Here is a 13,433-nt window from a genome sequence, read left to right on the forward strand (position 1 = left end):
CACAAGTCCTTATGACTTGTTTGTAGCTGTGTTAGTAGTAGTAACTGTGTCATTTCACTCCTCTTTTTACTCCTTAGCAAATGTGAATGTCCATTTCAATAGCTCAATTCCAATGCCTCAAAGGTATGTGTTACGTTGTCTTGTTGTTTGTGGAATATCGTGGAATGTGTTGTTTATCCGTTGGTGTTGGTAAAAGTGGCTAGCAATGTTGCTGTGTTAAAAACTAGACAACGCTACCTTACTTGAGGTGAATACCATGCCCTCTGACTCATTGTGTTGTGGTGAACGTAAACGCAAACCGGATAAAGTGGTGCATTCATGGCACTTCGGAATGAGGACCGCCCCCGTGGCTACTTTGTTTTTCCCACAGCAAGTGTTCATGTGCTTTGCCATCGGAATGTGTGACAAACACGGATGCCACAACAAAGGTTAAAACATACACTCACTAATCCTAAATAAACAACTGTATTTGCTTAAAATATAGTGTAAGACGCTTGTGAAAGAAAGATCTGCAGCTTTCAAGTGACAACAACGGCAAATTCCCAAGTTCACATTAAAACTGTTGGACATGAAAGGCCACATGGACTACAAACGAACTACAATGTGATGACAAAAGTGATGACGAGCCCCTAACTGGGCAACTCTGTTAGCAAAATCTAGCCCCAGTTTCCGACCTCTGACTCACACATTACGTGACGTGAATGATGCGGAATGATGATGTTTTCACTGGGAAAAAGTTTTGTCCGAAGCCCATGAACGCTAGGTTATCCCGATCCCCTTATTCCCAGTTATCAACCCGGAGAGAAGAAATACTCTTTTCTGATAGGCTGGTGGGGTGGCTATTAATTCTGAATAACGGGACACCTATGAAGTAGGTCTGGTAAAAAAAAGTTTAATCACCGATTGGTAACTATAACAACCATAGTAGGAAGCCTGGAAGCAGGCTTCGCAACAACTGTAAACATGCTAACTGTCCATGCTATCCCTGTTAGGGCCAAAGAAAGTCGGCTTCTTTTTAAATGAAACCGCTTGTTTCTTTTGCGCGCCTTAAAGGCATGACTATTGCCTATAATGGCAACCACTGCACGTCAGGGAGTTCTTTGCCTCTCACCCTCGTCCATTAATTCCGTATAACAGGACACCTCGGCGGCCGTTATCCCTTACTTATGCTAGCTGGAGTAGCCTAGTCTACTCCATAAGTATACACAGCCCCATTTCTGACAGTTGCTAAGATTCTAGAGCACTACATAGATAGATTGCTGATTAGAACTGATTAGAAGAGTGTGGTGCTTTCTAGAATATTTGGCAAAACATTGTAATCAGTAACTGGGATACTATCTATAATGTATACAAGGAAATTAATAACCAGGTTTCCCTGTGTTCATGTAAACACCATATCCTGAATCTGATCGAAATCGGGATAAGCCTCATATCTAGTGAAGTGCATATGGAAATACAGCCATTCACATGGACATTATACAGTATTAATATATTATATATATATATATTCTTTAAGTTTTCCGATTTTTTGTTTGCTCATGTAGGCTAAAATCCTGATGTCAGAACCCTGGATAAATCCATAAGTTCCTAAGGGATATGATGCACAAACACAAAATTAGAAAACTTAAAAGCCTGATAATAACCAATATACTCAATTTTCATGTAAACGCAGTCATTGCTTACTCAACCTGAGTAAACATGCTCGGAGGTGAATTAACTTTATCAGCACTTTCCCTGCCTTGTCCTACACTTGGCCTTCCTTTGTAAAAGGAACAAAACTGCTGAGGTTCTGTTTTTCTCTTCCAGTAATGTCATAGCAGGATCCTTCTTTGAACATGTACATAAACCTTTCAGCAGCTCTGAAAAATATACACGGGGAGAGACACACATCTCTTGAACGGAAGATTACTCAGTGAAGCAGCTCTTTCTTAACAATGTATCTAATTGCAAAATATGGGCAAGACAGTTCCTTCCTCTTTTTGAATGTCATTTCACAGGAAGGTCAGTGGTCTAGTCTGCTTATGGGTGAAAACTCTCATCCTGGCCGTGTGAGGGCCTGCCCATGACTGAAGCAGGCCTCTGGCAGGCCATGATAATAATTCCAAGAAGTAGCAGCCACCCAGATAACATCCTTCTACGAAGACTACAAGGGAAGCTCCGCAAATGGGGGATGGGTGGGTTGATGGCGGGAACTGGGTGTAAACAATATCAGAACCTTTTCTAATCACAGGCCAAGCCTTAATAAACGGTCCCTCGTGTTTTACCATCTCATCCCGTCAGTTGGGCTTAAGCCTACATGTCAGCCTAGCACCATTTAAGCACTTTTAACCTTGATCTGCTTTTCATGTAAGGTTTTCTAAGAACATCAAAACAGAAACTCATGGCAATTATGATCAATTACATTAGACCCATGTTGTGATGCTAAACAGGATTAATCAGAAGACAGGGTTTGTTTGTTAACTAAGATGAACACAAGTACTGAGTATAAAGGACAATGGAGTCCTTTGACTGACACGCCTACCTTGTCCATCCAAACTGGCCAGGCTCCGGGCCCCACCCAATCTGTCCATCCTGTCCTCATTCTTCTCCTCTTGCTGGGACGACAGGATCTCCTGTGAGGACGACTTTAAGGCTGCTATAGAGTTGCGCGTCCGTCTGGTGGGAGAGAACCGGGCCGCTAAAAACGGAGGGGGAAGGGGAAATGGGAGAGTGAGATCTCAGAGATTCTCATCACACATGCAGGCTGTCTTAGCAAAAAAAGCCCCCCCTGGCTTCCCCCTGCTGCATTAATGAGTGGGGATGATTATGTAATAGTCTCTTCCCCGTTACTTTGAAACTTCAGATGGAGAGCATAAAACAAAAACCATCCCTCTGTTTCAGTTTAAAAGACAACAAAACCAAATTTCTATCTCCCCATCTCGGTGAATATTTAAACAATGGGCTGGATCCCCTTGCTCTTTTTTTAAAACATCAAAAATGAAAAACATGAATAAACATTCCATTGTAAATGTGATATGCTCACATGAGCTGAAGTGATACATCGTTTTGAAAGGCTTTTGGGTCCACTGGCTAACTCCCTGTAATGGTGAGGCATCTGATGTTTTAAGTAGTTAGTTTTTTAAAGGCAATTTAGGAACAAAACTAAGACTGTATAATCCCCTTTGAAGTGCCTCCTCGGGGGGTGTAGTGTACTGTAGTGATACTGATGTGATGCATACTGTATTATGTATATTCTTGCGGCAAGGAAAAACGTTTACTTAAGCCAGTTTCAATTATTTTAGGTTGTATGGCCTTCATCTGTAGAATGTTCTAAAGGGATATAGGTTGGATGTGATATGCAAAGTCAAAAAAGAAACCAACATGTAGGCTTACTTTGCATTTTGCGGAACACTCTTGTGCTCATGAACTTGAGAAATCTGTTTGCATAGAAACCTGGTCGGTGCACCGACACAGTGTCCTGGAAAAAAGGTGAACAGAACAGTTGACGTTTCATTAGCATGAGGCCTTCATCTGGCAGGGGTACAAGCAGCACACAGTGTTTACTTACTCCGTCATAGACAAGGGCTTTCCATGAGTGTTCCAGCTTCTTAATGAACCTTCACAAAAACACAAACAAGAAAACAGACAGAAGAACAAAGGCCCATGTCAGAAGACAGGATACACAAAATCTCATGAACAACGCCACCCACCCCACCCCTCCAAAGAGAATTACAAAAACGAAAAAAAAAAAAAAAAAAAAAAACCCACAAGACCTTGAAATCAGAGATGGTTGCCCTGAGGTGAGAGAGAGCTAATATTAAAGTTATATAACCAGCCATGCTGTCAGTGCCATTTCCATGTCTAATTACTGGCGTGAGGGACATTGAGCAGGAACAGATCTGAGATATCTGGCACAGGGACACATTACACAATGTTACACAATGGCCAAAGTGGGGGCCATCTTCTCTGGAGGACTTCGACTAGGGAACAGGGTGGAGGAGAAGTTTGACCACTTCCTCTTTCTCTCCTTTGAAATTGCATTACGGCTGAATTAGTGACGGTCAGTGGACAAGCTGAACTTTACGGGTACATGAGAGCAGACTAAGCTGCTCTTGTTATTCCCTAATGTAATTCTATCCAGTCCATTTGGCCAAGTTTACATCATTTTTGTGAGATGCCTGTTCCAAAATATACTTCTGCCAGCTTTTTTACTTTTTCATTACACTAATGTCAGGAACTGGAATGGACTAACACCTCAGTGATGACGCAGTGGGCTGACATTCGTCTTACCTGTAGGACTGCAGAATGTCGATAATTCCAAGGAAAATAAGCAGCTTCTCATCCTTGTGTGTTCTGCAAGGAATTCCACCCATTCTGCAAATACCATTGAGAGAGAAGAGATCAACAGATACTCCAGAGATGACTGAAGTATTAGCTACTCAGCAAAACTTTTATGAAAGCCAAAAAATAACACCACAAGGAGCATGTGAAGAATCCTTTCACTTGTGATTTGCACACACACAAGTGTTGAATCTTTAGACACACACTAATGTTTAATGGATACATTTAATAGGAATGTTTACAATATTAAGTTGGGAAGATGACAGCCATACTAATACAGACCATGAGCAGGGCTCTGAGCCATTAGTCTGTTTACATGGTTGCCATGGCAGGAGGGAGCAAAAACAATGGCCCTGGAACACACAGTGATTACACACGGAAAAGATTGGGATGGGACTACGTCACTCACGTGTCATCAGTGGTCACAGCCTCTGCCGCCCTGCCGTCGCCCTGGATAGACTCCATGGCCGTGGAGTAGAGGACCCTCTGGCCAAGCGGGCGCTTGCCGTCCACCCCCACCTGGCCCGTCTCGCCCTCCCTCTGGCTGGGGTCCAGCACGTGCACCCCCAGCAGCAGACTGTAGTCCATGATCTTAAAGCTCTCGAGCACCTGGTCAGAGATCAGAGAACATGCCACCAGGAAATTGAAAAAGAGTTCTAAAAAAACAATAGGGAAGGAATGTCAAAGGTATGTTTGCATCATTTAAGGAATGTCTTTCTTCCCTTTGTGCAGTGTTTTATTATCTGATGTGTTCTGTTTTCCTAGGTTACACATTGATTGGCGGTGTCTCTATTCTTCTTAAGCAAGGGTTGAGAGTATATTGTTCCACTTTTCTAGATGCCGACTTTCAGTCTGATTAAAATTCAAAAATTGGGTCAATCACACACATGGGTGCAGCTGTCATACTTTTTTTTTTCTTTCGCCTTCTATATTTTATTTGTTTATGTGCAACTCACACACTAATATATTTAGTCGTTGTCGCTGATTGCCTGCGCTGGCCTTTAAAGCTGTATGCTGAGGGAGTCGTCTCTAAAGCCAGTTGTCAGAACACACATGGAAGCAAAGGGACTGGCCTTTTCAGAGTCAAGGAACCTAAGAGCGAGGATCGTTACTGGCAATCCCTAAAGCACACACAGAATTCACTCACTCAGACAGGTGCTCGCAAGCAGAAAGTTGAGGTCCTCGCTCTCATGTTACCCATTACCACAACTGTTCAAAGCAGCAGCTCTGGTCAGAATTAGGTTTGCATACACGATGGAGGAAAGGGGCTGACTCGCAAAACCACAATAAAATCTCATCATGGCTGGAAGTTCAATGAAAACACAAATAATTGTCATTTCCATGGGTCAGATTGGATCCCATCTATAGAGCTTGAACACCTGTTGCGTAATGTACCAAGAGGAGGCAGGTACTATGTGCACATTTGTTGATACAATCTTTGTTTTGCATGGGGAGATATTCGAGTCACCTCCAGCCCATTCAAATGACTTGCCTTTAGAAGAAAAAAAAGTCGCACCACATCCTCAGGCCTGATTTGCCTCTAAACCTGTCCAACCACTGCGTGGCGAAGCCGGCAGCCATCGCACTTTTTCCTTTCAAACGTCACCGACGGAACACGTTCCTGTTTCTCCACTCCAGTGGAGGAGTACAATAGTGTGGAAAACATTAGCACCTTCAAAAAACCGGAACCGTGTTATTTAAAGCAAAGAGTAAGAACTCCAAGGTAGGAAAATTGTAGTGAGCAAGTTTTAAAAACAAAAACTGGTTTGGCATTGTCATTGTCTTTATACTGATAAAACAGCAAGACAAGTAGTTTACACAAGAGCATTTATATGACTAGAATCCCTATGAGATTTCCTCTTTGGTTCAACTTGAGAGATGTAATCTTCCAATTGTTGCCAAAAAGGGCGATGACCAACCCTATGAAACTCAGTGTCTCAGTGACTTACAGTACTTATCTGAAGACAAGGCCTAAATGCCTTATTATAGTACAAAGAGAGATCTGAAGAATCTGGTTGAGCAACACCCTCTGGTCAATCTGAATCAGTCCTTCATACTGACAGACAACAGACACAGATTAGTGCCTTAAAGGGGAAGTTTGTTTATCCATGGCTTTCTTGCATTTCCGTTATGCATTACATCCCACATTTACAATATGTTTAGACATGTTTGGCATGGTACTCCTTGTGTCATATTTTTAGTTTACACTGTTGTATGGTCTACTGATTGATCTAGTCACTCTCTTATTGACACCAAGCAAATGCACTTTATGCTGTGCAATTCCAGTGCATGCAATGTAAAATTCCATTTGGCATTAAAGAAATGACAGATTGCCAAACTAGAGGAAGCATTTGAAATCAAACCAATACACAGGAAATGTACACTCTTCCTGCAATGGTGCAACTTCAGTCCAACTCAGCCATTTCCTTTTGGTAAGCTGACGGTAAAGTTTCACACTATGAAAGTCTACGCTGTACCTGAGATTTGGTTTCACACAAAGAAATAAACCCAGTCAATACATCATTAACACCAAACAGGCAAATTTTGCTTGGCTGTCTGCTATTATTTCCTGATGATGATGATGCCTGGGGGGCAACAAAGTAAAATCACTGTGCCCTCCCTACAAAGAGTCTCGGTTGATGGGGGGGGTCTGAATCTGAGTCTGAATGAAACATGTATGCTAGTACCAGCCCATGATGAGGGCGATCCTTCTTCATCACTACTCCTCATGCATTATTGAGCACTTCCTCTCCGTCTCCATATGGCCGTCGTCATGGGACCATCAGTTTGAGGAGGCATATACCCTACATTCCAACCACCACCCTCTGCTGACCCACATACACAACCCCTGTGCATCCTGCCCCCCCCTCTCTCTCTCTATCCCTCTCTCTCTCTCTCTCTGTCTCTCTATCCCCCCCCTCTCCCTCTCTCCTGTTTTCTGGGCTGCAGCAGGTTGCAGAGTGGCGGCCGGCTCTGTGCTGTACTGTGCTGCTTACTCAGGGAAAAAACGGGAGAGATTTCTGCTTAGGAGGCACTTTGGGCCTGGGCTCAGGAGACAGCGGGCAGGAAGCGATAACAATAAAAACTACAGAATCACAGACAACTGTTTGTGTGCAACAGCAGAGGACATGGCCCTGCACTGCTGCTGTTGCGTGTTGTGTGTGTGTGTGTGTGCGCTTGTGTGTGTGTGTGTGTGTCTATGTGTGAGTGCATGTGTGTGCTTGTGTGTGTGTGTGTGTGTGTGTGTGTGTGTGTGTGTGTGTGTGTGTGTGTGTGTGTGTGTGTGTGTGTGCATATACGTGTGTAAGCATGTTCTTTCTCACACAATCTACAGTGTACACCCAGCATCCAGCCAGTTTCTCCTAGAACTGATTGTGAGCAATGATATCGCTGATGTCTGTGTAGAAACACAAAGATGCCCTGCCACTGGCACAAAGCAGGAAAGAAATGTAATCATGTTGTAGTTGGAGGCCTCTTTTTCGGAGCATAGGGTGAGTGGTTGTGTGTGTGTGTGTGTGTGTGTGTGTGTGTCTGTGTGTGTGTGTGTGTGTGTGTGTGTGTGTGTTTTCCCACAGCTGCTCCCCTGCAACCAAGATAACTGTCTCCACCCTCCATTTTGGCATCTCCTTTTTTCAAGACAAGCTTGGATTCTCTGTGAACTTGGCATGCTTGTGACTTGCATTAGCATTGATCCTTTTAGCTGGATGCCCTTAGGGGAGGGGGGGGGGCAGAGAAGAGAAATGTAAAACCAGAGTGAGAGACAGCGGAGAGAGAGAGAGAGAGAGAGAGAGAGAGAGAGAGAGAGAGAGCACAAGAGAGAGAGAGAGAGCACAAGAGAGAGAGAGAGAGAGAGCACAAGAGAGAGAGAGACAGCATAAAGACAGAGAGAGTACAAGAGAGAGAGACAGCACAGAGAGAGAGAGAGTACAAGAGAGAGAGAGACAGCATAAAGACGGAGAGAGTACGAGAGAGAGAGACAGCACAGAGAGAGAGAGACAGCACAGAGAGAGAGAGGGAGCACAGAGAGAGAGAGACAGCACAGAGAAAGAGAGAGAGAGAAAAACAACAACTCCAAGAGCAAGCAACTACTTAATTATTTCCATATCGAATCATTTCCATAATTTTTTAATAAAAAGGGGTCCTGTGTGAAAACAGCGATGTGCAAGAGCACATCAGCTAGTAAACAAACAATCCCAGTGTTTCAGCAGAGGACTCCAAACGCATGGCCACCCCTGACGGGGTGTTACCTAATAAGGATGGATTTAGGAGCAACATGCCACTGATTTTGGTCATTTCATTACATGCTTGGCTTCTCTCTGTTTGTTTTGATGGAGCCCAATTGTGCATGTATGGTAGAAGAAATCTCAGCCATTACTGAACCATTTGTTGTGATTCAGCATTATAATGACTGTATTGGTTTAGCAAATAATCTCTCATCTCTATGGATCTCATTTTCTTTTCTTGATTGCGACCTTAAAGTGTTTTTATATAGTGTGCATTCAGTTCTATTTCTTTTGAACTGTGTGTATATGAAAGCGGAATGATACTATCTAAATAGTCTGAATTAGCAACATTAAAACATGTTTTTGCACCATGCCTCTCAATCCAGATATCAACCAGCTAGAGTTAGATGTAAAACTATACAATCTGATCGCTTCAAGCATACCACACAAACAGTGGAATATATGGCAAAGTACATGTAAATCCCCTTCCTAAAGCAACTCAGATGTACCTAAGAGGGGCCTGTTACATAAACCGCAGACCTGCAGCAAAATCTGTGCTTGTTCTAATCGAGTTTAGCCACTAATGTGCAGGAATGGAGTGGAGGTGGAGAGAGTTGGCATGCGAGACCTGACGGTCCCTATCTTTAGACCCGAGCACTTTTCTTTTTGGTCATGCTGGGAACATTTCTTAATCGCAATCCGTGTTTGGAGTTCTGTCATGTCCTAAGGTGGGGGTGCGGAGAGTTAGGGGAAGAGAGGAGGGGAGGAGGATAGGGGGGTGGGGGGACTGGGGGAAAAAAGATTTCTGTGGAAACACGCTGCGCCTTTGCCAAGCTTAACAGGCAGTGCAACATGGTCCAATAGGGAAGTTCCTGTGCGTATCCAGGACATGCTTTTTGTTTTTGCTGCGACAACAACACTGTTGCATGTCCTCTGGACAGTTGCAGATACACATGAATAATAAGGAGCCTCAAGTGTGTGTGAGTGTGAACTTGTGAGTAAAAGACTTTTAATCTTATTTTATGGGGACATTTCTCATGATACAATTTGACACAGGAAACGCTGGTGTAAAAAATGCCGAAATGGGCTGTTTATTTCCTCCTTCTCTTTTGACTGCTTAGAATGCTGTTAGACAGCATTTGCTCTGCAGAAAACTCAGACTGACGACTGAAGCTTGAACTTCCTCATGTCTATTTCTGATTTACTCCTTGCAAGCAGGAGTAGGATTTTGCAAGTAGTGCAGCGCAGTTGTTGTTTCACCCAACAAAACACCCAATCTGACCCTTCTGTAGTATATACTTCAATCCCGAAGTGAAACCGGCAAGCAGCAGGGGCCAAAAAAAGACACTCACCCGACAGTCTCGCTGCAGAGTCTTTATCAGCGCATTGTAGGTCTCCGCATCAAAGTATAGACCTTCATGCATGTCCTGAAAGTCTAGGTCCTTGTAAGTGGGGCAAGACTTTTCACGCTCTTTTCTGGAGGCCCGACGCTTGTACGTGGAGCCTTTTAGGTCATACTTGTAGTGCATCCTGATAGCGCGGGGCAGGACGTTGTTCATCACCACCAATCGGATGTTCATGCCGCCGGACTGCACGCAGTATAGCCCATAAAACTTGGGCAGGAGCGTCCGAGGGTTCTGGTTTAGATTCTGTAAAAAACAAACAACCCAATTAGCAGTGGACAACATTTTTTACTTATTTTAGGCTAATATGTAACTAACAGTACTTTTAGGAGGTAGTTTTTATTAGCATGAAGAGATAATGATTATTACATAATAACTAGAGCACTGCAATCATTCATGTCAATGCAAATTATTTGATAAGAGAAAACATTCAGATGCTCAGGCCTCACCATGTAATAACCTGGTAGTAGTTTCTGTAGGAACTCTGCTTCTTTGTGCTGGACGGTTTTGACGATGAACTCGTCATCGCTGGTCAGGTAGAAGAGTGACCCACTGGCTCCAGGGTTGGACAACTCGATTAGTGGCTCGTTACAGATGGAGTACTGGAAAAAAATACAAACACAAGGGATAATGCCCCTGAGTCAAATTCAAACCTTTTCATTCAACATTTCCAGAAGACAGATGATGAAATTTCAGTAGTGCACAAAAAATAGTGCTATTTGACTGCAAAATTGCAGTGTAGGTGACAGCTCTTGTTTACGTCCTTATCTCAACCTGCCATTGCTTTTAGTAATAGGCATGCGAACAAACTCGACAGACACAGGATCTATTTATGCTTGACATCTTTTCCTATGGCCTAGTGACCTCATAAGTATCAGCGTGGCAGCCCCAAAACACAAACAGGAAAAGAAAAAGAAGTCCAGCAGGGTTTGACTGGAAGCGGTTGCCTGGAAGTAAAGGTTGTGGTCTCAGGCTCAATAATGCAAGCAGTGTCCATGATGATGCAGTTTGTGCGTGTTGTGCCCACTCCCGGACAAGCCTGGGCCTCTGGTACACCCGGGGGGGGGGGGGGGGGGGGGCAGCGAGACCAGCAGGAGGGGCCAGGCTCTGGCCAGACGGCCCACGGCTCCCCCGAGAGCCCCTGACTAATGGAAGTCAATAGTCACGTTGTGCCGGGAGAACAAACACATGGGCATTTGCATTCAGCTCCACAGGTCAGTTTGTGTGTGTGTGTGTGTGTGTGTGTGTGTGTGTGTGTGTGTGTGTGTGAGTGTGAGTGTGTGTGTGAGAGTGTATGTGTGTGTGTGTGTGTGTGTGTGTGTGTGTGTGTGTGTGTGTGAGAGAGAGAGAGAGAGAGAGAGAGAGAGAGAGAGAGAGAGAGGGTGAGAGAGCGACAGAATGTGAGGAAGAGAGAAACCATGTGTGTGTGTGTGTGTTTGTGTGTCGGGGGGAGTGTATGTTTATGTGTCTGTTCCATTTTAATTGGCTTTTCTCACTGCTTTGCTCGCCTCGTAGGCAAAACACATAATCAAAAGAAATCAAGCATCCATTATTTCTTTTCTATCCTCAATCTGTCCCACTCCTTATCCTTCAGCTCCAACATCTACACAGAGCCCCAAACAAACCGTAATATGCAATAACACCACGCAAATACTCAATATAAAATTGAATCACGTGAGGGAAAACAAAGCAGAATGTAGCACTTGACCTCCAAAAACACTAGTGTGATAAGGAGCTGTACAGTAGTCCCAACCCTTGGTCTAATAACGATGAGTTGAGTCCCTGTAGGGGAAGAGGGAACACCATGGGAGGAGTTAAATGCAGTGGTAGCCTGCCAGGAACACTCTGTTATACCCTGGCAAAGCTCTATTACCCCTCCCCGGGGTAATTAAAGAGGGATCGTGTCACATTGCGCACTGCTCACGAGAGATAATTAAAACAATAATGGTGATAATGTAGGTAATTAGTTGCGCGCTGCCCACAATCCGCTTAGTGTGTTGGCTGGCAAGGAGGGAGCTACAAAGGCAGGAGCTGCTGCAGAGCCCACTGCAGTCTCTCTCCCTCTCTCTCTTTCTCTCTCTCTCTCTCTCTCTCACACACACACACACACACACACACACACACACACATAGTCTCACAGCTCTGAAAGAGGCCAAACATCAGCAAGAAGGAGGGTGGAGGCTGAGCAGAATGAGAGGGTGGAGCAAACAGGATCCCATCCCCAGCTCTCTCTCTCTCTCTCTCACACACACACACACACACACACACACACACACACACACACACACACACACACAATCTTCCACAAAAACCGATTGCAACCAAACCTTACTAGATATGAAGAATTCTGCTTCTAATCACCACACTCAGCAACATGGCCATGATGGTAAACTGGTCATTTTGACAGAAAACAGAGGCTTATGACGCTGACTTTAGCCTCGTTATTCATTAAGGTCAAAGTGACAGTAGAAAATGAGAAGTGGCGGCAGTTACTCTTTACCAAACCAAGTTTGCCTCAGCACAGGCCAACAGGAAGTATGTGGGGCATGTGAGGGCGTGACTAAAACAGGGTCATGGAAGCCTGAGTGTCTGAGGTCCCACGGCCTCGCCGAAGTTGTGAGGTGCGGAAGAGATTCTGTCATACCAGATAGTCGTCCGGCTTGATCCCGAATAGCTCCCGAAAGTAGCGGAATGCCATGGGCGCGTAGGTCTTGAAGCGGAAGTCAGGGTAGTGGTGGGCTGGGGTGAGGTTGCTCCCCTCGCTGCATAATAAAACCAAGTACGGGTCAGAAATGAACCGGAAACAGGCCACACACATCCATGGACAGAAAAGCAAGTGAACAATCACTCACATACAGCTACACTTCATCCCAGGGGCCAAAGAAGGATTGCTAAATGCCCTTTCTTTCCTCAGCACCTCTAAGCTATGTGACACCTCGGTGTATTTACAGGTTGGCTAAACCAGTATTGTGTTGCATGTTTCTGTGACAAGCTGATCAGTGTTGTGTTCCAACCTGGGGAGAGGGTGGACACTTTTTTCACTCACTAGAAAAAAATCAACTCGCATTACACAGTGTGGCACAGGTGTAACCTAGCCCTGGGAGAGAAAAAAAAACTGTAATAGCCTACATTAAGAATTTCCCAACCTTTTGAGGCCATTTGAGACCATTGGGACCACTGGCCTTGTTTGATAAATGACCTACTCACTGGTTAGCTAATAGTGCATACTTCTTTTATAAGCGTTTTGAAGTAATCAAACTGTCAAAAAAAATAGTGCAACTCCAAATCCATTTTAAGTGGGTTACGCAAGGCTTTTAATGTGTGTGTGTCAGTATGGTGTGTGTGTGTGGGGGGGGCTCTCGTGTCAAGTCAGTAATGAAAAGCTGGCTTAATGGTGTCTTGCCTTTCTTATTTCAGAGTGAAGAGGAAGGAAGCTACTAACTAAAATGTCACATACCATAGATATTTGCATAGTGACTCTACCTCG

The 13,433-nt window shown here is 44.3% G+C and overlaps 1 protein-coding gene across 1 annotated transcript in view; it reads right to left on the reverse strand.

Moving 5' to 3' along the window:
- The window catches only part of pip5k1bb (phosphatidylinositol-4-phosphate 5-kinase, type I, beta b), a 33,299-nt gene that overhangs the window by 4,125 nt on the left and 15,741 nt on the right, over nucleotides 1-13,433 (reverse strand). Inside the window, exons 5-11 of the mRNA XM_042101033.1 lie at nucleotides 12,591-12,708; nucleotides 10,396-10,548; nucleotides 9,896-10,192; nucleotides 4,730-4,929; nucleotides 4,270-4,353; nucleotides 3,373-3,596; nucleotides 2,522-2,677 (exon numbers count right to left, since the gene is read on the reverse strand). Of these exons, the coding sequence (XP_041956967.1) occupies nucleotides 2,522-2,677; nucleotides 3,373-3,596; nucleotides 4,270-4,353; nucleotides 4,730-4,929; nucleotides 9,896-10,192; nucleotides 10,396-10,548; nucleotides 12,591-12,708 (1,232 nt within the window). The remainder of the gene's footprint in view (nucleotides 1-2,521; nucleotides 2,678-3,372; nucleotides 3,597-4,269; nucleotides 4,354-4,729; nucleotides 4,930-9,895; nucleotides 10,193-10,395; nucleotides 10,549-12,590; nucleotides 12,709-13,433) is intronic.

This window comes from Alosa sapidissima, chromosome 8 (assembly GCF_018492685.1).
Source record: "Alosa sapidissima isolate fAloSap1 chromosome 8, fAloSap1.pri, whole genome shotgun sequence".
Lineage (NCBI taxonomy): Eukaryota > Metazoa > Chordata > Actinopteri > Clupeiformes > Clupeidae > Alosa > Alosa sapidissima.